Raw genomic sequence first — 26602 nt, 5'->3', positions numbered from 1 at the left:
TTTTTATTTTAATGCAAGAAATCAAATTTGATACAAATTATATCTGCATGAAATAAATTCCAAATTATGCCATAAGGTTTTCCATTTTATCAGTTTGGTTCAATGCACTATTACTTTTAATAAGTCCATTTTTAGAAAGTTAACTTAACGGAAATACATAGCGAGAATACTTTTGAAAAAATGCCAAATGATTTTGACTATCTAAACTAAACAATGGATCCCATACAGATTTATAAATAAAATGTCACAATCGGTCTTAATTGTGGAGGTTTAACATATAAATATACATATATATTCAGCTGATCTGTACCAATTCCATCTTCATGCCTTATATATCATGTACTGTATTACGATGCTAGATTAAATCTGACGAGGAAAGGTAACACCCGGTCACCGAAAGCTTTATTATTGTGAATAAAATTGAGAATGGAAATGGGGAATGTGCCAAAGAGACAACAACCCGACCATAGAAAAAAACAACAGCAGAAGGTCACCAACAGGTCTTCAATGTAGCGAGAAATTCCCGCACCCGGAGGCGTCCTTTAACTGGCCCCTAAACAAATATATACTAGTTCAGTGATAATGAACGCCATACTAATATCCAAATTTTACACAAGAAACTAAAATTAAAATAATACAAGACTAACAAAGGCCAGAGGCTCCTGACTTGGGACAGGCACAAAAATGCGGCGGGGTTAAACATGTTTGTGAGATCTCAACCCTCCCCCTATACCTCTAGCCAATGTAGAAAAGTAAACGCATAACAATACGCACATTAAAATTCAGTTCAAGAGAAGTCCGAGTCTGATGTCAGAAGATGTAACCAAAGAAAAAAAAATGAAAATACATGTAATACATAAATAACAATAGACTACTAGCAGTTAACTGACATGCTAGCTCCAGACTTCAATTAAACTGACTGAAAGATTATGATTTCATCATATGAACATCAGGCACAATCCTTCCCGTTAGGGGTTTAGTATCATACCATCATAACATATATGAGAAGAACATAACCCGTGTCATGCCAACAACTGGTGTTTGAATAAATGTGTTTAGTTCCGATGCAAAGACCCTATAAGTGAATCAATAGTAACTATATCCCTTCTTAATAAGTCTATTCAAAGGTCACCGAAAGCTTTATTATTGTGAAGCCTATACAAATATATATATTTGAATATATAAAATATCTAAATTGAAAACAACGTTCAAACCTATGATTTCGATGGATAAAAACCACAATTTGTATACGTGTGCATGTAAAAACAGATTGTGTTGTAGAATGGTCTAAATACAGCACAAACAACAATTTCCAAAAGACCAAAAAAAGTGAAAAAGTGTATTTTAACAAAACGAATTTGACTAACAGGTCAAACAACTGATGTTCTTAAATCCTGCTGACTGCCATTGACGATTGACAAATAAATTGATCACAAGATGTACCAAACTGGATCTTTATATTTATTTTTAATACCAAACAGAAAACAATTAATTTGCGGCAAGATGGTATTCCACAAACATGAGTCGCAAAAATTTGTACACCATATTCAAATTTCGACAAAAAATGTCTCTTCAGTGATGTTAGAGATCGAAACAGTATTTGGAAAGCCATACAACTTACCTAAATTAAGAATAGACTTTTGAATTTCAAAGAGTCGAAAGAGGATGAACGGATTATATAAACCGTAGGGAAAATATAATACAAGCCCTAACGAAAAAATATAAACTAGTCTAAATTGAAAACAAATTGCAAACCTATGATTGCTATGGTAAAAACTGCAATTTCTTTACGTGCGCATGTTAAACAAATTTCGCTGTAGAATGGTCTAAATAAAGCACATACAACAATTTCCAAAAGACCAAAAAAGTGAAAAAGTGTATTTTAACAAAACGCATTTGACTAACAGGTCAAACAACTGATGTTCTTAAACCCTGCTGACTGCCATTGACGATTGCCAAATAAATTGATCACAAGATGTAACAGAATGGATCTTTATATTAATTTTTGATACCAAACAGAAAACAATAAACTTACAGCAACGGATGAACGGATTATATATACCGGAGGGAAAATATAATACAAGCCCAAATGAAAAAATATAAACAAGTCAAAATTGAAAATATATGGGAGTATGCAAAATAGATATGTATGGGAGTATGCTAATTGATATAGAGAACGTAAAGACACGCACTATCGAATGTCTGATTGAGGCCGTTGCTTTTAACTCGGGTGTTAGGTGAAGGTTGTTAGATACTGGACATTAATGTGCCGTTACATAAGTTGTTGGTGAGTGGCATCCACGCGATCTAAGATATGTGTAATATACAGATCTATTTTGTATGTTAATACACTTGGGAATAATGCCATGCTCACTGGAACTCCCAGGAACACTAAAGCAACTCTATTTGGTTTATGATTGACCACAAGAGTTGTGAAAATACGCAGTAGTGGACGGTGTATTAGTGAAGTCAATAACAAGATATATTCTTTTAAAAAAGATTTGCAATTGTGTTGACCAAGATATAAGATATTTATCATGCGTTATACATTATGAGAAAACACCGACTTGAATTTGTAATGCAACTGCTGTTAAATGTTCAATAAATGGGACACAATTCCTGTTGAAGTAATATTTGAAAAAAGATAACACGGCATGCCACTTTAAAGACAAGCTCGGATAATTTGTTGTGCTGCTTTCGAAATTGTAGGTGTAACTGACTGAAGAGACATATCAGTATGGAACTAGTTTTAGCTCTGAAGTGGAATATTTCTTTTGTTCTGCAAACAATTTTGAAATTAATGCAAAAGCTGAGAATTGTGTATATCCAAAACTAAAACAGGTTAATTCAGTTAAACCATTTTCACGTGTAGATTAAAAACACATTTCCAATTCTACATTTTACACCTACGTCGAAATTTAAAAAAAAAATACAAAGATATCAGAATCGTTTTTTTTTTGTTTTTTTACTTTATTTTTTAATCTCTCTCTTTTCTGTAAATGTAAGAAGATTAATATATTTATTTCCCATATAAATATGATTGTATCCACTAAGTTCAGTTAAATTTACGATCATTTGCAGCTTTATTTAAAAGAAGAGTAATTGTTTAGTTTTGAATTCAATTTCGCTGTATTTTATCTCAATTCCGCTTACTAGCAAGTGCAACATTTAAAAAAAGTCTTTGATAAAGTCCACATCACACTAGACCAAGATCACGAATATCCCACTACGATGTATAAAAAATAAGACAAACTAGGTTAAACTAGAGTGTCCAAATATAACACTGACCTCACCAAGAGTTATCCTGAATAAAAACAGGATAAATGGATAGTGTTATAAAAAGCTAACTTATTTTGTGTATCATCCATTTATGTTTTTTATAACTTATAAACAGAATTATCCGCATTAAACTTCAAATAATTTCACGCTTATTTACAAAAGTATTTTCAAAGGAACATATAACACTCTTTCAATTTGTGTACATAACAACTTCTTGGAAGTTAAAGCAGAATAAAGGATGAAATTCATGTATAGGAAATCTTTAATATTTGTGCTGCCTTTTTTAGGTAAACAAATGATTAAATTACAGGTTATTTCATCAGACTTGAATTGAATTTACTTGAAAAAATATGCTAATTTCTATACTCATCTTGTGTGTATTCGATGCATGCTTTTTTCGTTTCAATTTATATTTAGATATTTTGCATGTTCACCAACTAGGGGTTTTCCACAGATTTTCTGGATATGATCCTGTCCAGGCTATACCAATTAGGAATATTTATGGTACAATCTGGATATATTGAAATAAAAAAAAGCTAGATGAGGTTATGGGAGATTGCACGAATTGGTTACTTTCTCTTTGGAAATGAATCCTGGAATAGCAGCTTTCAAATCTACGGTCACAGTAATTGGTAGATTGACGAAACCTGTTGACCTACCGACAGGATAAAGTATTCATACATCTCATATCTATCATATCTTCTACATACTATATATAGCATAGAATTTTGTTCAATGTAAAACATTTGAATGCATTATTTCACTTATTTAACGGTCAATATAAGGGTTTTAATGATCAATATAATGTCAATTTGTTTATGGACTTTGGTTGCGGTTTCTCATATTCGAGAGACGCAAAACAATTGACTCCGAAATTGAAGTGGATAGTTATCTACCAAAACAATCTACGTAAGGAAGTTATAAACACGGAATGGAATAATTAGAACACATGAACAGCTGATTATGAAAAATTAACATTTTCAATATTGTTTTAACCATGTTGATGTTTACAAATTTAAATTGTACTTTCTATTTCCCTAAACAAATCACTTACCTCGTGCACACGGACAGGTATAATAGCTGATACCAAGGAAATATTAAAATACCGTTTTGACCTACTTTTAAACACTTAAAGGAAAATCCCATTCAACTATTTTGGGATTCCCCTCAGTTACGTAAACAATTTCTATTTACAGAAAATTATTGATCGATAACAGAGCTTTTAGAAAATGTATTTAATTACATTTTTTTTGTACGTATTCTAATTATAAATATTGATTAACTAAGTAACGTGCATTAATAAATACCTTTCCGCCATAATTATATAGTTTTTCAAGCTCGATCTAGGTATAAACAAAGATGGGAAATACTTTCGACTGACTTATATATAACCAGGCTAAAATATAGCGTTGGGATACCGTAAATTTCCAGATGGTTGTCGGACACATCTTATTAGTTAGTTTTGCTGAAACGTTTTACTTGAAAATGATACCGAACGTACAAGTCTATAAACATCTGCTGACTGGAATTCATTATTATTATAAGTTTAATTATAAATATTAGTGTCAAAAAGTTCGTCCAATATTATCCAGAAATATTTCAATATAGATTTCGTTCGAGCGTTAGATAAAAGGGGGATGGACTATTGCTATGGATGACAAGTGTCGGACCTTAAACTTTCTATAAGGGAAAGGGGCACTAACTGACCTAAAAAGAAGGGGGAGGCGTTCTAGTCATGCTTCAGAGATTCCCTGTATAATTATTCAAATTTGTCACCTTAAAAGGGGGTGCGGGCCTTGAGCCCCCCCTTCCCATATCCAAAAACTGAATCTGACTATGATGACCGCTGGAATAGGTCACTATTTCCAATTTCATGATAAATAATTAATAAGGTCGAGAAATAGGAAGAAACAAGTGAAAATGTTGCAGATTAAATCATTTATATCTGAAACTAATCTTACAGATTCTCGTGAATGCTTCACTAAGGTTTTTGTTAAATCTATTTATCTTCCATGAAATTTCGTTTCCGTAATACCTATAGGTATACTTTTTGTTATTCAAAATATACCAAAAAGTAGGGTTTCTGTGTTACTTAGTTGCCCTTCCACAAAAGGATCGAACTGCAACCTTCCTTCCCCTAAATACACAGTGACGGATCAAAATAGGGGGTTCCGGGGGTCGAACCCCCCTTTTTGGACGATGATGGCATTTGAATGGGGACATATGGTTGGAACCCCCAACCCCCTTTTTGAAAATGATTGAATCCGGCTCTGACACAGACATGCAAAGAAATAAATCGAAACACAATAAAACTGCCTGTTTCACATACATTTTTTTTTGCATATTAGGGGATAAAAAATAAATGTTGGGTAAATTCATAAGGCAAATAAACAACTGTTTCCTTCATTTACAGTCTTTGGAACTGAGGTTTATAGATTAACACTTGAAATATTGACTATAACTATTGTTATCATGACGATTTGTTTATATTCTCAATTTTTGATTTCCTGCTACAAGTCTTGTGTCAAGTGTTTAAAATAACAATAAAATATTGAAATCGATTGACTACATGATATGAAATTAAGAATTTAACCACTTTAGAAATAAGAAATGTAACAATATGTCCCCATAAAAAGGCATTTATTGTCAAACAAAGAAGGGGCTTCTAACCCTCGGAATACCACCTCACCCCTTTTTGAATATGCTACTGTGGTTTTTGTTTTATTTGTGTCCAGTGGCACATATTTAATGTATAAAAAGGTGGACAACAAATTACTGTCAGTCACTGAAAGGTGATTTGTTGGAAAGAGGGGAATTTTGCCTTGCAACAGGATAAACTACAGAACTCTCAACGGGTTGTTACTTCGTAATACCTTATCTCGGGTATCATCTTATACACTCGGATTTAACATTATGGTTCCTTTCGATCGCGGCAGCATATATATATACTTATAAATATAATTATTTTCTGTGACTGTATCTTACATTCATTTGTAGGATCCTTTACTATAGATAATTTAGCTGATCTGTAACAATAACATCTTCATGCCTTATATATCATGTACTGCAGTACGCCGCTAGATTAAAACTGACGTGGAAAGGTAACACACGGCCAGCGAAAGCTCTTTTTTGAGAGCCCAGGTGGTCGTGTGGTCTAGCGGGACGGCTGCAGTGCAGGCGATTTGGTGTCACGATATCACAGTAGCATGGGTTCGAATCCCGGCGAGGGAAGAACCAAAAATTTGCGAAAGCAAATTTACAGATCTAACATTGTTGGGTTGATGTTTAGACGAGTTGTATATATATATATATACACCCCAAACACCTACACAGGCGCCCATCCTAACGCAGAAACTAAGACTAGTTTCTTTATTCTAGGATGCATAAAATAACCCGTCGGAGGATGGTAGTCCACCAGAGCGAAAAGAAAAAAAAGGGGCGGGAGGCTAAAAAAGTTGTTCTGTCCCTAAGTACATATGTACACCACGAGCTTTTATATATTATAACCTTCAGCCGGTACGCTTGTAACCAAGTGTGTATGACCAAATAAATTGTTTTATTATTGATATTTTTTTTTTATATTAAACCAACAAATAAATGTTTATTGGAATCAGAGAAGCCCTTTTATGGTCATGCCTATCAAACCAGTTGAGAAATGTAACTTCCTAAGAAGGATCAAAGAAGCACCCCATTGCAAACAAGGTAAACTTGTAGTAAAAAAGGAAAAATAGACCTGTTGGTCATAACGATTGTTTTAACGGTTCCAATGTTTGCAAAAGAAAGTAATTTGAAGAAAACTTGCAGAATTTATAAAATGAATTCATCTCATCAGTATATTTCAAACAACCTGGATGGTCTGTTAAGAATAGTTGGTCTAAATGTTTAATGCATTAACTGTGCCTATATAGTCGCAGATATGTTACTTAAAACTGTTATTCATAATGACCAAATGAAGACAAACTTAATAAACACAGGTATTTAAATGATATTACGTGCTACTTTCGCTTTGAAAACAATTTCAGCATGATAAAATTCCCTAATTTATTTATTTTAAGTGCAGACTCATGTACATGTCATAGATAAACATATTTATGTATGTTACAGTTTACCTCAAGTCTCCAAAAAGAATATCTAAAAATTCATAATGAATCAATGTGCCGCTATTTATCATAATGCTGAAAAATTGACAATGAGCTTATATTACAGCGAGAAAGTATTAAAAATGCAGCCGTAGAATAGAGCATAGGAGACAATAGTCACCTTCATGATGGAAAAAAACACCACATCGCTCAAAACTTCAAGGGTTATATACTGCAAAAGCAAAATACATTGCAGTTTTGGGGGAAATAACGATGTATTGCCAGGCACTTTAAAAGCAGGTTATACAATAAGTCAAATTTTAAAAGTGTATACATGTAGAACTTATTGTAGTTCTGATTGATTATAATAAATAAATATAAGAATTATTATCCTGAATCAGGTGTGTTTGTGTATATTATATAAATGCGTCACGCAAAGCAATGAGAACACTACAGAAACATCCAGAACCCTTCCTAACCACGACAGGAGTAGTTTCTAGAACGCAAGTAAGTGCACACAACATTTCTTTTTGAACTCGTTTTGAGTCTAGAGAAGGGTGGCTTATTACCAGAGACTTTCAAAGATCTGCGATCTACACCAAATTCCATGAAGAACAAAACCATTCAGATAAACTAATCACGACCACTGATAGGGTTTCAAATCTGGGACAAGCCCAATTGGTGATCTCACGATAACAATTGAACTGCGCTATATATGTGCATGGCCCATGCACATATATAGCGCAGTTCAATTGTTATCGTGAGATCACCAACGCCCCATCAATTTCAGTCAGTAAATACACCCATGTTATATAGTAGAACAAACAATGAAAAAAACGAAGTTTAGATAAAAAAAAAACAAAAAAAAAAACAACAATTCTATAATAAAAGAATTCAGACAAATAAGCAAGACAACAAGTAACAATTATAGTTAATTAATTTTCTTAATTATTTCAGTTTGAATTGATATTGCATGTAAATGCCATGTCTTCTTATGCTTTGTTCTATACTTTAAACGAAATACCGACTCAAAATGGCAAAATGCAAAATATGTAAACCCTTTTTGGCCCCAAAATATAGCAGTTTTACAAAATTGTTAAAATGTAAACTTTTAGTTATTTATTGGAAAGTAGAATGCTTCTATCTGCTACATAAATATGGGCTCTTTTTGACAATACCATGCACATATATCGGGTACTAGAATCGTTGTCATGCTAAATTACTGAAATCTTTACAATTTTAGCATTTTAGTTAAATTTTAGATGGTTTCCGTCTTAAATGAAAGTGGACGCATTTGTGTTCATTCTTAATATTTAAATGTAAGTTGTATTTGATGATGATACATAACATATATATAAAGGTTGAGAATGAACACGGATGCGGCCACTTTCATATTTTACAAAAACCACCTGAAAAGTGACATTTTTTGGCATAGTTGATAGATTTTTCATATTTAAGCTAGAATCGGAGCGTTATTTTAAGAGTAAATCACTTAAAGTCTTTGACATAAACTCATTGAATCAACTGAAATAGACACTTAAGTGTTTAAAAAGTGTCAAACCCGAAATTTGAGGCCAAAATTAGTCCTTACCGGACCTACTCCTTTGGCCAGCAATTTCATCAAACGATTCGCGATTGTACGTCGGGTAATAAACTAAAGGTAAAATCTGCAAGATAACATACAAAAATGCATGTTTGACTTATCTTTCACAAAGTTAACGTCAGTTTCAATAGATTAAGTTTTAAGGCAAGTTCAAACAAACCAAGGTCACGTGTTATTACATGAATGATTTTTTAATATTTTTTTTTACCTTACTAGTCTTTCCAATTTACAAACTGTCGGTTAATTTCTTCTTACTAAAATTATCTCTTTCTCTTCTGTTGTTCACAATAACCTCAACAGTCGTTGGAAAGCAGCCGACAATAGACAAAATGTTGCATTTTAAAGAATTTTCTCCATTTTAAAGGAATTTTCTCCTCTCCATTGAATCAAAACTACAAAACACCAATTTTCAATCCGATGCATTAAATAATCCTTTTGTTTGATTAAAAATCCAATCGAAATAGTTTATGCTTTTTAAAAATCTATGAAATAAAATCCACATTTGTTTGACACAGCATACTGGAATCAAATGATCACACAGCATTCTGGAATCAAAGTCAAGCTATTATGTAGCCAGTATGACGAAACGTTATACCACGCATTGCAAATTGTGCAAGCTTTGAGTTCTAGGAAATTCGGAAAATAAAATTTCCAGAAAGCTAATATCACAGTAAAGCAAAACCCCCTTTTCCTGATTTTAAAACACTTTTCAATAGAAAGGTTAAAGAACAGTCCGGTTGATGGGGAAATGCTGCCTAAAAGTGTCAGAATACAGACAAAGATTGCCCTCTGAGACTTCTATATTTTAAACAAAAGTAACTTCCCTTTATAGAACTTTCGTTTCTTTGGGTATAAGGAGGCGGAAATTGAGCATACAGTCTATTCATGAAAATGTTGAGTTGAAACGGGATTGCAATGTTTGGCTGTTAACTCAGCATTGCTAGCTTTAAAAGAAAACACATCATGTTCAACAGTAGTTTCTTGGCATTTTCCTAAACTTCGAAAATAATTTGTCAGCTTTTTTGAACGACCTTTTTGTAAGGGTCAAACATAATTTGTCACAGGATTTACCCTTGTAAAGCCCTTTATGAATAAGCAAACATAAAAGTTTGTTATAAAATATTTCTGAACATTTATTTCGATGACTATGTTGAATAACTCGTTAAAAGACAATAATTTTCACAGTTGAAAGACTACATGTTTAATCATGTTGTGCTAGGTCTTAGAAATTCAAAGTCATTGTAAAGAATATTGTTGGAGACCCCTTAAATGGACATCTGACTAACATAAGTATGGCAACACGTCTTTTAGGACTATGTAAAATTATTATAAATCATCTAAAAGGTAGTCTCTGCTTTAATTTTGCATTGCAACTCGCAATTTTTTATCTCCCCCTTTTTGTGGGGATTCTAAAATATAAACTTTTGTCATAATTCGCTGGAGAATTTACAGATTTTCGTCACAAATGACAATATAATTCTGAAGCATTTTCCTGGTTGTAGTTAAAACTATTCACATTTAGTTACTTACCGTTAATTGCTGTAACGTATTGCCCTATTTATTGATATATATATCTGGGTCATGATTACTAATTTTAAATGTATAAATTTATGTATAATTCTAGGAAATAAGGAGAGATATATATCCTGGAAAATGATTTCGTGAAATAACATTGTTTATATTATCTATTGTAGTTATTGTTTATATAAACGCTTTAATAAGACGATAATACGATATTTCAATAAAAAGAAATATTTTCACATAACTTACATTGTAGTTGTTTACAGATTCGGATTTAGAGGGTCGGGGTGACCGCGGTGGTTCACTTATAGAGCTACATTTATGGTTAATCTAGACTTTTAACCTATTCCACTCAAAACATTGTCTCTTTTGAGGACCCCGAACTCCTTTTTCAAAACCCTGGATCGGAATCTTGTGAATCTGGTTGAATAGGTTTGGAAACTAGAAAATGTCGCTAAAAGTACTTAACAGCATAAAAGCGTAATCGTTTCAGGTAAATTAAACTTCCTTTTTTAAATGAAATAAGTGTTTGCTGCTTACTTAACGGCTAGATTGATTGGTTGTTAACGCCTTTTCAGCACGATTGTACCATTTCGTGGTGGTTTGTTTTCATAGGTCGAGCCTCTTGGAAGTCGGAGTGACCGGAGAAATGCACGAACTCACAAACTTCAGTTTTGACAAGCTAGTGATACACTAGTTCGACTACCATTCAGCCGAGGCCCCTCGCAGAAAGAGTACCGCTCATTGTTGAAGGTCATACGCTGACCTGTAGTTGTTGATATCTCTGTTTTGTGGTCTTTGATGGATGGTTATCTAATTGCTAATTATAATTCATATCGTTATTTTCATATTACAAGAATGACGAACTTTTGTAGAACATATACATTGCATCAACATAAGACGTCTCAATCGCCGAAGTAAGTACTTAAACGGAACGGATGTGAGCTCTGCACCGGAGATTGAAGACGAATGTGCGCATTACGCGAAACGCGCGTCTGGCGTATATACAAAATTTAGTCCTGGTATCTATGATGAGTTTATTTACATATAGTTTGTCATTGTCCAAGCTGAACTGAATAGCACTTAACTGTATTCAAAACTTTATTTCAATAAAATGAACAAAACATTTGAACTGTTGGCGACATAATATAAATAATACTTAAACGTTGATAAATCTTGATCGAATCTGAAGTATACTTGTATAGTGTTCAATGTGATTGACGGAAGTAAACTACACTTGAATTTACGCCACATAGTGTAAAATAGACGCGACCGGAATGAACTGTTCTTGACTTTACTTGACAAAATGAAAAATGTTCGCAGCTGGACCAATTTTGTCTTGAAGAAACACAAATGTGGACCATATTTAATCCAGGGGTGATTTAAGCTATTTTTAAGGGGAGGGGGGGGGGGAGTTCCAAACCAAGGATAAAGGTGCTAGGGTTCCAACTATATGTTACCATTCAAATGCATTGATCGTCGACAAAAATCCCCAAACTCCTGGATCCGCCACTATAACCATGGTGAATGAACTGTGTGTGTCTATATGGGAGTTTTACTCGACATGTCTGTACTATATTAGACTAGACGATGTCTCTGATCAGATTTGATCAATAACTATTTAGCCTTGGGCTTGTATGGGCGCATTACTATACCGATTGCTCATCTGCTTTTGATTCAAATGTCCCTTGTGTGGACAGTGTATAACTTGCATTTTTTTTCGTACACTTTTTTTTTTATTCATGCATGAAATATTTCTATAGCTTTGATATATTTTTTTTCTCAAAACAGGTACACTACACTGCAAAACTCTTTTTGAGATAGAGCAGGTGAGATTTTTTTTTAATTAGGATTTGTTGTCTAAAACAATACACTACGATATACATGTTCTCGGGCAAGTTCAGATAAGAGTCCAGAACAACTTTCATTAGTTAGTGCAGTTGAGACACAAATTACGTCAAATCAATTTAAAATGAACTTTCCGCGGTTAAGATGGTCCAATAGCATTTCAACTAGTCAAGTGAAGTACAAATGTTATATATATATATATTGTCTTCCTTGTTACTAGTGAAAGCATTCACACGAACAGAAATATTGAAAGCGATAATAAGATGACAATTTTGTTAAGATATATAAAATTACGGAAACCTTTCTAAATTTTAACGATTTAACAGATTCTATTTGTTCGAACAGGTTTTACTTATTTGGAAGGCATTTAGGACTGCTATTCTTATGCATATATTTAAATAGACGGCATTGTACATCCACGATTATGTCCTTATTAAAAACATATAATATGAATCAACTCTTTCGCTTTTGAAACTTTAAAAACAAAAACGATCTTGAAACCGGCAGGTGCAATATAGTTCCTTAAAACGACTACACTGGTACCTTTTATGATAGTCTTAATTGAATCACATGTTAGAATAGTTCTCTCTAGATATAAGGGATATTACCGTAATACATAACACCATATTTAGATACTAGTATAAACTGATTAAGAAATTTGAAGTTTACTTTAAATGTGGATTTCTATTCATATAATGTATTAATCATGTCAATTGTTTTGTGTACTTTGACGATTTTTATGGATGGGAAAAGTTTAAAGAATCCAAAATATGCATGGAAGTAATGACATCTTTTTTGTGTAGGTCTCATCGTTTTTAAAAAGTTCAATGAGAATGACTAAAGTTGATGTGGTCATAATCATTCAGAAGAGATTGAAAGTTCCATTTGAATTAACAGGAGTTATCGATAACGCACTGCAAGTCAGAACTCGCATGAACAGAGGTTATCGATAACGTGTCTGCAAGTCAGAACTCGCATAAACAGATCTGGGGGTTATTAATAACGTGTCTGCAAGTCAGTACTCGCATGAACAGAGGTTATCGATAAAGTGTCTGCAAGTCAGAACTCGCATGAACAGAGGTTATTGGTAACGTGTCTGCAAGTCATAACTTGCAGTAAACAGAAGTTATTGGTAACAGGTCTTTAAGCCAGAACTTGCATTAACAGAAGTTATTGGTAACGTGTCTGTAAGTCAGATTTAACATTAACAGAAGTTATTGGTAACGTGTCTTTAAGTCAGAATTTGCATTAACAGACGTTATTGGTAACGTGTCTGAAAGCCAGAACTTGCATTAACAGAAGTTATTGGTAACGTGTCTGAAAGCCAGAACTTGCATTAACAGAAGTTATTGGTAACGTGTCTGTAAGTCAGATTTAAATTGACATTTCAATATTTAGTTATTTATGAAATGTAAGGTGTACAACCGGAGACATTCCTAAGTTCAACAACCATAACTTTTACGATCAGCATGCCAGTCTATAGATGTAGGAGGAAAGTAGCTAGTAATAGAACCGATCAACAGACTCATCATAGATACCAGAATAAAAGTAAAGTTAGGCAGACGATCATTTCGTCTAAAAAAGACTCGTCAGTGACGCTCGAAAAAGTGCAGTGTAAAAGGCTAAAAAAAGACTTATTTTAAGAGCTTTAAGAACCAACCATTACGTTACAGAGAGAAAGTTCCTACATGTCAAAGAAATGGCAAGGGTTTTTCTATTCTCCGTTTAAGGCTGTTCTCTTTTTCGATGCTATTTTGGGATTTTTACAGACAGTTATAATCATTTAAATCCTATTTACTTTAACAAACGCCCCGATAAAAGGTGAAGTAGTGTTATCTGCCCAAGGGCTCTCTTGATGACTTTTATGTTACAACATTTGAAAATGTAAAGATATGAACCTAACCATAGATGTATAAACCCATCTATGACCTTACATAAACAAAATCAAATATTTAGGAAAATACGCAATATTTCGAAACCAATCATTGTATGAATATTTTAAGCAAAGCTGGATTGAAATTTAATAATTATGTTAGCAAAGTAACGTCAAGTTCGTCCACCATGCATCCCTTTAACAAGCGAAACCCCCAGTAAAACGCTAAACAACACTGTTTCTTAGGTGTATGCGTATTGTCTAAAACATTGTTTTGTGTGAAGTCCATCTACCTAAATCCCTATCGGTTTAACCCCTGGATATCGATGAATATATTTCAATTTGAACTTTGAAATATGAAAAAAATCATATACTAGTATTTTAAATGCATCATATTTGCACTTTTTGCATTTAATATCATACAAACAAAAAGGAAAAAAACAAAAAATACCTAACTCTTATTTAGTTTCTATATGATACAAGCACACCCAACAAGTTGTATTTCGATGTAAATAGATTCACATCTCCAGTGTTGTACTTTGAATCTCTTGCTCTGGACTTCGGTCACAGCGCTATTCTTAACCTCCCCAGAGCTTGACCTTATATCAACAGCGCTAGAATGTACATCTTTAGTGCTGGACTTCATGTTTACAGAGCTTGACTCGGTTTTATCAGCGCTAGAATTTAATAAATTTGTAGCGCTGTACTTTTACATCACCAGAGTAAGACTTTATGTCTCCGGCGCTGGAGTTTTCACCTTAACCACTGGATTTTATTTCGGCAGCGCTAGACTTAACATCTGCAGCGATGGACTTAAAATCCACAGCGCTAAATTTAATATATCCATCGCTTATCTTTAAAGAACAATAACTCTTTTATCTGAAAGAGACGAACAATGTCGTCAGTATATAATCCAAGTTTTCAACAACAGACGTGTCTATAATTGCAACTTCCAAACGACCAAGGTCTGAAGAAAATTCCACATATCTGCATGAAAATTATAATAAGATAAGACTATTATAATACATGACCATTGACGAGATTTCTGAATTGGTCATATATATAAAAGTATGGCATGGTAAAGTACCCAAATACTTTCCCTTTGGTGCATTGTGTGTCATAATATTCCCGTTTTATCGTCTCCAATCAATAAGAACTGATTAAATTGTTAGTGTTTTGCGCACAATATTATAGTTTGTGTTACTTGCATATATAAATACAAGGAGAAATATTGATACACTCAGGAATGGAATTGAATTAATTGAATTGACTTGAATATAACTTGAAACAACACAATACAGTGAAAAAACTATTCAAATTTAGTACTACAAGAAACAGCTATTTAGAAATTCAACTACCCAATGTTTGCTTCATTGGTTTATTGTTGTTGCCCACATATATTATGAAAAAGCGGGGAATATAAGTTGAAAAGGCATATCAAGTACTTCGGAAGGAAGAGTTAGTTCCTTTTCCGATTGACTTTCATCACTTATCACGATTTTGTAGATAAATTCTACTCTACATGTAGGTTTACAGGAAACATTTATGTACTAAATTGTCATGCAGATAAATTGCGCAATAATTTCATTAAGATGTGTTTTGAAGCTGCTTGAAATTGAAAGTCGGAAATCTTTCGTTATTTTGAATAAACTTTGATTCTGCACTTTTTTTTAACGGTTCAATCGCATTCTAAGAAATAACACAGTAACTAAGTCAAAAGCATGAATCGTGCATTTTCGAACAGCGTTTTCGTTCGGTGATCAGCAAAATATAAATTATATACCTTTGCAATGATAATACATGTAATAGTCTGTTATTTTCCACAGAAAACTCTTCAAGTAGGAGATTGTATGCAAAAATTATCAATAATCAATATTCCATTCGCCTGATTTCGAAAGACGGTATTTTTTTTTAAATGTAGCTAAAGATTTTTTGTTCAATTGAACGGCCCTTATACATAAATGAAGTCAATGACCTTTTTAGTCGCAAGATATAGTTAAGCATATATATCCACGTATGAATTTATAATCAGTTAAAACTTGATCTTATCAGACAACGCAGAAATCGTGTTAAGATTGCAAATATGTTAATTTTATATATCTATTAAAATTTTGCAATTATTCGTTGCCATGTATTACTAATTTAAACGAATCACGTAGGATTCTTTTGTTGCTTTTCTGTATTCACTAACATGTGACCAGACGGAGTTACAATGGATGTATTCACTGCCATGTGACCAGAAGGAGTAGACACGTGATCGTGGGCAGTTAAAGATGTAAAGTACTTTCCCTGTCTTAACAAAATTGAAACGTACAGGGAAATATTTCAGATTTAGTGATAATCCTAAATATTTTTTTCTCCTTTAGCACAATGTAAGGTTATTCAAACTTCGTATGTATGTAAGATAATGAATAATTCATCACGGAAACATACCGAAACATATTATTTTCAATAAAAAAATAAACACGATTTATCCAATTAGACTACTTAAAACGAATTACTTCATCAAAACCTCTCAGCCAAAAAATATTCAAATGACCATGCCATTTATTTAATGAAATACTTATTACGACCCCCCCCCCCCCCGGGCGAGAATCCTTACAGTTAAAGTTTCGAAAATAGATTTAAGTTTATCTCAATTATTTAAATTTACATAATCAAATGATGAACAGTCAAATCTAAAAGAAAATTATTTCGAAAATGAAAAGCGTGTATTGTCAATACTCATATAACTTTAACTTAACTCAATATAAAAATTACAGTAAAATTAAGACATAATAAAAGATACATGTTTATGTTATACCTGAGAGTTTAACAACTCATAGGCGGATTTAGGGGGGGGGGCCCGGGGGGCCCGGGCCCCCCCTTTTTGGGAAAAAATTTGGTTGCTTATATAGGGAATCACTGAAGCGTGACTGGAGGGGGCCCCCTCTTAGGTCAGTCAGTGGGCCCCCACTTATGAAAATTTCTGGATCCGCCACTGCAACTCCCAAAAAAGATTTAATAACTCTTCATATATTTCACATTTTAATTTTGGAATTGAGTTAAGAAAATGGGTTCTGTCAAAATTAGTATTCTACTTGCAGTGACATCAATTTATAAACGAAATGCAAAAGATAACAACGGGACATTCAAACTCATAAGTCAAATATACACTTGCAACGCCGACGTTAAAAAGACAAAAATGACAAATCAGACAAACAGCAATACACAGAACACAACGTAAAAAAACTGAGAAGACTGATCAACGCGAACCAGTGTGATCTCAGGTGCTCTGGAAAGGCAAAAACTCATGAAAGGTTCACTGATTGATGATCACAATTGGCCGTTTCAGAATCTAAAGCATCATGGGTAATTTCAATGTTCGTACCCCAAAGTGAAAATAACGTTACGTCATTGTTTGAACTTCCATTGTTTATAACGTTTCAAACCAATCAAAACACTTTGGTGTATGCTTTTGAAAATATTACCCAGGATGCATTAGATTATGAAACGGCGAATTACCTACATATATGATTGTAATAATTAGCCATGAAAATTGAACTTTCAAAACAAATGCAACATATACAAGAGAAACAGAAGTCAGTCATGTTTGAAGTAGCAAAACATAATCTTGAAAAAAAATGTGCAGAAATTGTATATAACTAAAGGATTATGGTATATGTGTAAGAGTTTGCATAACAATGTGGAAAAATGTGTTTTGTCTTCTTAACATGACTGTTTTACACATACAAAACTTTTTTGTATCATAAATTTACCCCTCAATTTTGCCATTTAAGACCGAGATAACTCATATGACATACATGTAACTTTTATAAAATAAATAGTTTTGACCCAATTTTTCTTCTTTTTATTATTTGAAATTATACTATAGGAGCTATATTTCATATTTGGTCTAAACATTTTATCGCTAAAGTTTTCTTTCTATCACACACAATTTGTTCTCCCATGTATAATATACCCAAGTTTTGCCAGTTTTGCACAAGTGGTAGCTTGGAATCGATGTCAATGATCCACACTTTTTATTCTATATTTGAAAAAAAGAGTGTAAAACTGTTGCAAACTACAATTTGTCAATTTTTTTTTCTAATTTGTCATTTTTTCCCCCTAATTTGTCAATTTTTTTTTACTACACCCTACTCTACTTTAATATGACCAGTTTTAAGAAAAATGAAATTGCCAGAATTTGTCACCCGGAAAATAATTTATTTTACAATTCTTGTTTGCACTTCATTTCCGGAAAAGTTATCTTAATGCATGACATCTATATCTGTCTCACACAAACACTTTTAAGTGGAATTAAGGAAATTTTTGTTGGTAAATTACTTGTGTCATTTACGTAGTAAATATTGCTTACAAGTGCAGCTAGGTTACAATCATGATTCATGTAACAATGATAATATTATAATAAATGTTAATGTATTGTTTCTCTTGTTTAAAATATTATACTAAAAGACGCAGGACATTTAAGTGACACATTCAAAACTGCATATTGGCGACGACATCACAGCCCATGCAAACACCGCATTGATTTAGTCCATTCACTCGTATTTTCGGACGCCAATTCCAGGGAAACTTACCAAGTTAAACAAAAATGGTTTACTGTTTTTAAAAAGTGTATATCAATTTGCATTTATATTATAATTTGATTAAACATGGATATATATATATATATATATTTTTTTGGGGCCATTTTGTTTACGGATGGTCTTTTCGGTATCAATTCATTTCTCCGTCGCATTTATAATCGGTTAAGGAAATAATTAGAAGAAGAAAAATGGAACTTGAAGTTATTTGATAATAAGTATCACCAGAGTAGTAGTCAGCTCTTCTATGCTAATATGAATTATAATTGATTTTGTCATATTTATATATTAACTGTTGACAAAATTTTTATTTGTGTGAAATACTTATGATTTTCGACCCTAGGAATAGATAACCTGAGAAATATTTAGCAAAAACTTTCGGCTTTTTCGCTCTGAATTCTCTTTAACATCGTTCTTTATTTGGTCTTATTTTTGTTGTTTTTTTAGCTTCGCTGATGAGAAATTAGAGACGAAACGCGTGTCTGGCGTACACAATTAAAACCCCGGGATGTTTTGTTGACTTTTTTTTTCACATAACAATATGTTTTTGTAAATTTATAGACATCAAAATTTAAAGAAGAATCAAATGACTTTTTAATAGGAATAATCTAACACACAGTATGTTTAGCTTCTGTCACTATTACTAACTTTTACCGCGGTTCGATATAATGCGGTTTGATCTACCGCGTTTCAAATTATTTGCTAAATTTGAAAGGTATAGCTTTGTTTGCAAATTAACAGTCAAATAATTTTCATTACATACATACTCCAGATGTATTATAACAGTACTGAATAAAAAAAACTATAACCCAGAAAGCAACGATGAAATAAATCTTTAGTTAAGCTATATCGAGTGTTGATAAAATTTAACAGAGCATTTAAAATGTCTATCAACCATATTTGTTGTCTAATCTAGCAACGTTCTTTGCATTTAGCATTCTATTTAAGGTGGCTCGGGCCTATTCGAAGTTTCTGTCACGAGACGTGCCGTATTTTTTGTAATTTTAATTTTTACAGTGAATCAAATTGTTCGAAAAAAATAGGGGTTCCCGTACCATTTAAGCTCAAATTATGACTTTTAAAATGTTAAAAAGTTAAGCTTTCCATAGATACACATGATAACGATAATAATCTTTTAGTGAAAAAAACCCCCAATAGTTTAATATTTTTAATCAATCAAAATATTAAAAAAAATTGTAGTGAATTAACGACACTTCTCGTGTATGGTAATTCATGCGTGAAACTGTGCGCAGTCGAATTGTCCCGATCCCCTCAATGCACTTTTGTGATTCAACTTGTCAAGATTGAAAGGGGATAGGAATGGAGTTGTGTGTAAAAAGGAATTGGCTACAACCACCCAACTGTTCACGTGTCACCCCCAAGACAGAGACTTTACAGTGGTTGTCACTCTTATCTTTTTAATCAATTAAAGTAATGCTGAAGTAGATTTGGAGTTTCTTTCAGAATTTTGATTGGCTGTCCTATTTAAAAAATAAATAAATCTAAATGAGTGGTTGCATGTACATGCATAATTAAGACTAGGAGAAGATATGAACGACTTCGAGATAGCTAGTACTGATATATATTTATATATATGATAAACTTTAAATAATTATTTAAAAATGTTTATATCATTTCAATAGTTTGACGTTTATCAGAAGAAAGAAAACACACATAAAGAATAAAGAAAAAAAGGAATGATATTAAATTAGTTCAATAGTAACTGGCTAGTAACCACGGCCAACGTTTAAAATGTTATGTCTTAAATTTAAAAATGGCTTTTATTTATTCAGACGCGTAATAAAGCCCGATGAAGCACTACATTTGATAAAATGCAAGCCTCAATATCAATATACGCACTTTTTAAAATTTATTATAAGTAAAGAACAAATATTTTTCAATCAAGTTGATTTTTATTGCATGTTTAAAAGAAAAAAGTAGAATAACAATGAATACTGAAGTCCGTGGAAAATTCATTCGGAAAGTCCCTAATGAAATGGCAAAATCAAAACCTCAAATACATCAACAACGAGTGGAAAACAACTGTCACATTTCTTACTTGGAACAGGTATTTTTATGTAGAAAATGGAGGATTGAAACTAGTTATATAGCTAGCTAAACCTCTCACTATTATGACAGTCGCACAAAAAAGATGATTAAAAAATAAATCATAACGAACATATAATTTTTATAATATGTTTGGTTTGTTAGTTTTTAAACGTTAATATATAAAAAAAGAAGATGTGGTATGATTGCCAATGAGACAACTATCCACAAAAGACCAAAATGACACAGACATTAACATTATAGGTCACCATACGGCCTTCAACAATGAGTAAAGGCCATACCGCATAGTGAGCTATAAAAGTGAATGTTTTTATATATCTCTGTAATAAAATCAATAATTGTTATCATACATATATATAAATTTAAATACAAAACACTAATTGAGAATGTTAATATATTTGAAAGTATGAAGAAAAAGAATGAAACAGAGAAAATGACATACCGAATTTCCATCTTGATGCTTCTACACGACTTCATTATAATGTAAATTATAAATTACTGAAATAATTTTCAAACTTTTATGTATAAACAATGAGTATTTTGGACAAGTGTTTCTACAAGTGGTATTTATATCTGATTTATATCTCAAAGTGTTTCTCTCTTCCGTAAGTAGTAGGGAAGCATACATAGTCACATACTTACATTTTCTTCATTGCACGTATCGGTGAAGTCGTGATGTATATGTCTGATCAGCTTTAATCAAATAATTTAAAATCGGAATTAACTGCTTCCCCGCTTAGTACACGGGGCATTAAGCAAAACGACTGGTCGTTTTGATAGTTAAATATTTACCACTTCTACATTTAGCACGATCTCTATATTATCATCACCATCATCGCGGATCGTTTTTACTTGAACTCAACTGTGTTTTCCTCAAATGTTATCTAATATTTAGCCCAATTCTTTTTAATTAATTCAATACCGAAAATCTGACTACTTTGAACATATAATAGTCTCAAATACATCTAAAATAAGCAAACATCAAAGCTCTGGCTACTGCCTGTATAATGGTCTCGGACATTTCTATAGTCCAGTATCGAAACTACGAGTACTATGTGCGTGTCTTGGACAACATCGAACTTTAAGCTACTGCGGACATTTATGGCAGCTTCGGAGATTGTCATTGTTCCAATACCTAGTTCTGAATTATATGTACCCTCGCTTAATTTAATCTTTCTAATACATATCTTTGACTGAAATCCATACAGCGTTATCGTTCGGGTCATACTTTCCTTCTCTTACAACACTGTTATAAGAAGCGGAGTTTGAGCTATGATTTTCTAAGGCATGATACCCACGGATATTTCAATCGTGCTAGAACCGAGCTCTGATTTCTTTGCCAAAAAATTGTTATTCTTTTTCGCTCAAATACCAAGCTCCAACTTTTGTGGATATTGTACCCTCTGTTATTGAAAACGTGCTAATACCGAAGAACATTTAGATGGTCCAATGGTAAGCTAAGATTTGTCGACTGCTGCACTAACAACGCTACTGATCATATGGTAGTAAAAATACCTTCTTTTCATGGTTGAACTTTAATGATGAATAAGACCAATCTAGTATTTATGTTCACAAAGTAGAAAGAATTTCTTTAAATGAGCTTTAAATAAAGCTGTTCAGTCTTCAGCAGGTATTCGATAATTTTATAGCTTTCACACCTAAAAAGAAGGCTTCATTAAGAATATGTTGTCTGAATCGATAGCATTTTAAACTTACAAGTCATGTTTCTCAGTTAAAAACCCTATATAAAAAGTAAAATAGGAAAAATACCGAACTCCAACCAAAATTCAAAACGGAAAGTCCATAATCAAATGACAAAATTAAACACATCAAACGAATGGATTTTAACTGTCATATTCCTGACTTAAATTGGTACATCTATTTTCTGATGTAGAAAATGACTAGCTATACCTGTCACTTGTATGTCAGTCGCAAACAATTCCATTATATATACAACAATGTGTGAACACGTATAAAATACACTAGCATGTACTCACTTGTATGACTGGAAGATAGTTACCATAAGAGTGAATATATTTTGAAAATCATTCAAACAAAAACAACTGGATGATTAAAAAGAAATCAAATATTTTTTTTCCAATGAGAATGAAAATGAAAGTTATTTTATAAACATTTTTGATTCGAGCGTCACTGATGAGTCTATTGTAGACGAAACGCGCGTCTGGCGTCAATATCAAATTTTATTTCTGGTATCTATGATGAGTTTCTTTGCAGCTGGCAACAAAAAAGATAATCAAAACGACCTAACAGAATTATGAGGAATACGACTGAAAAGAAAGTAACACATTTTAAGGTCACTATAAAACGACGTATCTGTGTCTCAACTCAGTGGCGATATGTTTACGCGGTCTGTGATAACAAACTTCCATCTTGTTAATGGGTTTATGAGATTTGATTATCGATTCTCTCTAACATAAAACATAGTCTTAGATATGCCCAAATCTATATTTTGTATATCAAATAGGGATACATTATTATTCATTATCATTTAAATATATTTGATTGATGAATTGGTTCCTAAAATTCAAGAGCAGTTTTTATATTTGTTCAGGATTTTATGGTGCTAATGACAAATGCATAATATTTATGTTGTACTTTTATTTTGATTTTAATGTTCTGTCTCACAATGTTATAAAACACAATATACGTCATCCTTCGCACACATCGTTTCGCCATTTTTTCTCCAGAGCCTATTAACAGTCTTAACACATGAAAAGTAGTTATCACAGAAGCAGAAAAGAAACCGTTGCAAATCTTTGATTTTTATATGTTTTGTTCGTAATAAATAATATTTGATTTCTCATAGTTTTTATAGACCCAATTAAAGGCAGCTATTAAAAGATTGATCCTTGTATTCGTTAAATGCAGATCCTTTGAATAGAATAGGAAAATTCATAAAAAAATTCGGTACTCCAGTTTCAAAGAGATTATTGAAAGACTTTAAGACTTAATTTGGCACAATTGTTTTGGAATTTTGGGTCCTCAATGCTCTTAAACTTTGTACTTGTTTGGATTTATAACTATTTTGATCTGAGCGTCACTGATGAGTCTTATGTAGACAAAACGCGCGTATGGCGTAATAAATTATACAGTTGGTACCTTCGATAACTATCATATCAGTAATTATGAAAGAATAACATCGAAAATTAAAAAAAGACAGTACACCAGTACGCGCGTGATCGAAAAATTTAAACTAGTTAATTGATTAAAATATCTCTTTAAAACACGTACGTACTATGCTGTATCATTTCTAAACAATTGTAATGAGATCGAAATAAAAGAACAAAATCTACCGGCAATTCTTCATCGAATTAATAATTTGAAGTATGAATGAGCAATGATTCAACATTGAATTGTTTACATTTGTGTCCTTTATTCTGTGGATAGTTGTCACAATGGCAATCATACCCCATCTATTTATTTTTATATAGGTTAATCGTTTCATAAAATGACATTTTTATAATATAATTGGGTTATAAACTTTTTTGTATGGTCATTGTCGATGATATTGAATACTTAGTTCGTCAGTAATAAGATCGTGGGAAGTAGTTGAAAAAAACTTTTTTTTTAAATAACAAAAAAGTCAGTTTGTAATCATTGCCCCGAACGACCTATGTATGACAACAACTAGTTCAAGTACTAAAATTTACCTTATAATCTTGTGCTTGAAACTATTATAATTTTGATGGAGTATTTTAGTAAGTTTTTCAAAGAAAATTGCAAAGTTTCTTTACATTCCTACTTAGTTTTAAGAAAAATAACTTTATCGACACAGAGATAATCTGACTTCGAAATCAAGCTTTTGAATAATTTGAAAACATATATAATTTATGTTCATATTACATCTTTAAAACAGGAAAATAGTTCTTCAAAATGAAAAAAAAAAAAACAAATATCTTTACGCCATATTACATTTTATCTTTATATTCGACTGGATATGTTACAGTCTTGTTAGTCGTTGTTTTATCTAGATCCATCAAAGGCGTAACAACATTCTCATCTGAAGCTTGTATGTACCGGAATTTTCAATATCCAGCAATATGTTAAATTTTGATATGAAGAATCGCGTTGACAAAGGTCAATTTCAGTGTTTTTCAACTGCTTTTATAGTTATGTTGTTATTTCGATTATAAAATAACATACATAGTAAAAATCAAAGTAACAGTTCTTTGTCATCTGTTTGTATTAAAACTACCATCTAAGATAGGAAAAAAAAACAACAAATGTATTGACGAGAGATTAACAGTTGTTCACTTTCAATATCTTTATTTCCCTATCTAAATATATTAACTAATGGAAAGAGAATAATTATCAGCCTCTCAATCAGCCGTGCGAAGAATATTATTTGTCAAAGAAAGAAAATCTCATTATAGATACAAGGCTTATAATTGTGTACCGCAGACGCGTTTTGGCCAAGAAAAAAAACCGAATCTCGAATGAAAAAAGAAACAGTTGAAGCGCAAATCCAAATATGAAGCATTTAGGACTAAAAACTCACAAAAAGGTTTGCAAAACACAGCTATTGTAATCTATTTATGGGGTGATAAACTATTGTTAATGGTAAAAGTATGTGGTAAAATGGTAGAAAAAAACATACTATTGGTGCATGACTATTTTTTATATGAATGATGTAATATGTATTTTATTATTTTAGTTTGATATATGAATTCATGATGAAGTAGGCAGGATATCTTTTTTTAAATATCTCTGTTCTAAATATAATCCTGTTATTGCTAATTTGGGAGTAAGAATGTTGTGACGCATTAAAAACTTTTTCTGTTTTGTTTGTGTCACATGCTTGTAATGTATATTTTTGTAACAATACTGTTTGATAACAATACTATTGTTTATAGATATTAAACTTATTAAATTATTATTCCTTTTCAGCCAATCAAATGAACTGAACTTGCAGAAGAACAGTACGATCGAAACTCTAACTAAAATGGTCAAATAGTACAATTAATGTGTCTGGGTTCGAACTTACATCACTATGAAACCAGTACAAAAAAATGGCTATTTGAAGGGAGATACCAAAAAGATCAGCCAGTACACTTGTAGAGTTACTGATCTAGTAGTTGTAAAATAAATTAAACTGCGTATGTCACTTATTTTATTCAAAATATATCCTGAAAAATCTTTCTGAAATCAAATAAACCACGTATCGACAAGCACTACTTTTAAAAAAATCACAAAGTCTATAAATTTAAAAAATAATGATCCTGTAGTTAATGTCAAATTAGCCAATTCATTATTCATTTAATAATAAAATTCATTATTTTTTTTATTGTAAAGTTCAATTCTGATGATATCGATATCGGTTAAGGTTACAAAATGTATACATGTTTTATCAGACCCTGATTTTTTTTTTAATTTAAGTATATAATTGTGTTCACATGATATGGCTGTTTATTTTGTATCGGGTTTGATACAGGTGTGACATAAAAAAAAAAAAAAAAAAAAAAAACCAACAACAATGTTCTGTTCTCTATTTATCAAATGATAATTTAATACAACATGATATGTAACCCTAATTTCTCAAATGGCAGACTGTCCTCTTTTGCGTTTATTGAGATAAGTGTACTTGTCTCGATTCAATCCTATATGGTGTTGTTAAAGTTATTTTCAACATATGTTTCATCATTGATTTGTCATTTTTATGCAAAGATATAAATAAGGAAATAAGTATAAACAAATAAGGAATAATTGATTTAACACTTTAGTCAGC

General features: G+C 32.1%; 1 protein-coding gene across 5 annotated transcripts in view; it reads right to left on the bottom strand.

Moving 5' to 3' along the window:
• Nucleotides 1-21392, bottom strand: part of LOC143079603 (interferon regulatory factor 8-like) — a 51977-nt gene extending 30585 nt beyond the window's left edge. For 2 of the 5 annotated variants that reach the window (XM_076255027.1, XM_076255032.1), the window contains exon 1: nt 4334-4416. Coding sequence is in view for 1 of the 5 variants with exons in the window: in XM_076255025.1 (XP_076111140.1) it covers nt 21299-21333 (35 nt within the window). In the remaining 4 variants the exon portion in view is untranslated. Of the gene's footprint in view, nt 1-4333; nt 4417-9169; nt 9193-10491; nt 10515-21298 lie in introns of those variants that run through there. The other 3 variants (XM_076255025.1, XM_076255028.1, XM_076255029.1) reach the window with 3 other exon arrangements.
• Nucleotides 21393-26602: the final 5210 nt, after the last annotated feature.

This window comes from Mytilus galloprovincialis, chromosome 6 (assembly GCF_965363235.1).
Source record: "Mytilus galloprovincialis chromosome 6, xbMytGall1.hap1.1, whole genome shotgun sequence".
Classification (NCBI taxonomy): domain Eukaryota; kingdom Metazoa; phylum Mollusca; class Bivalvia; order Mytilida; family Mytilidae; genus Mytilus; species Mytilus galloprovincialis.
This window is presented reverse-complemented; position numbering and strand designations above follow the sequence as displayed.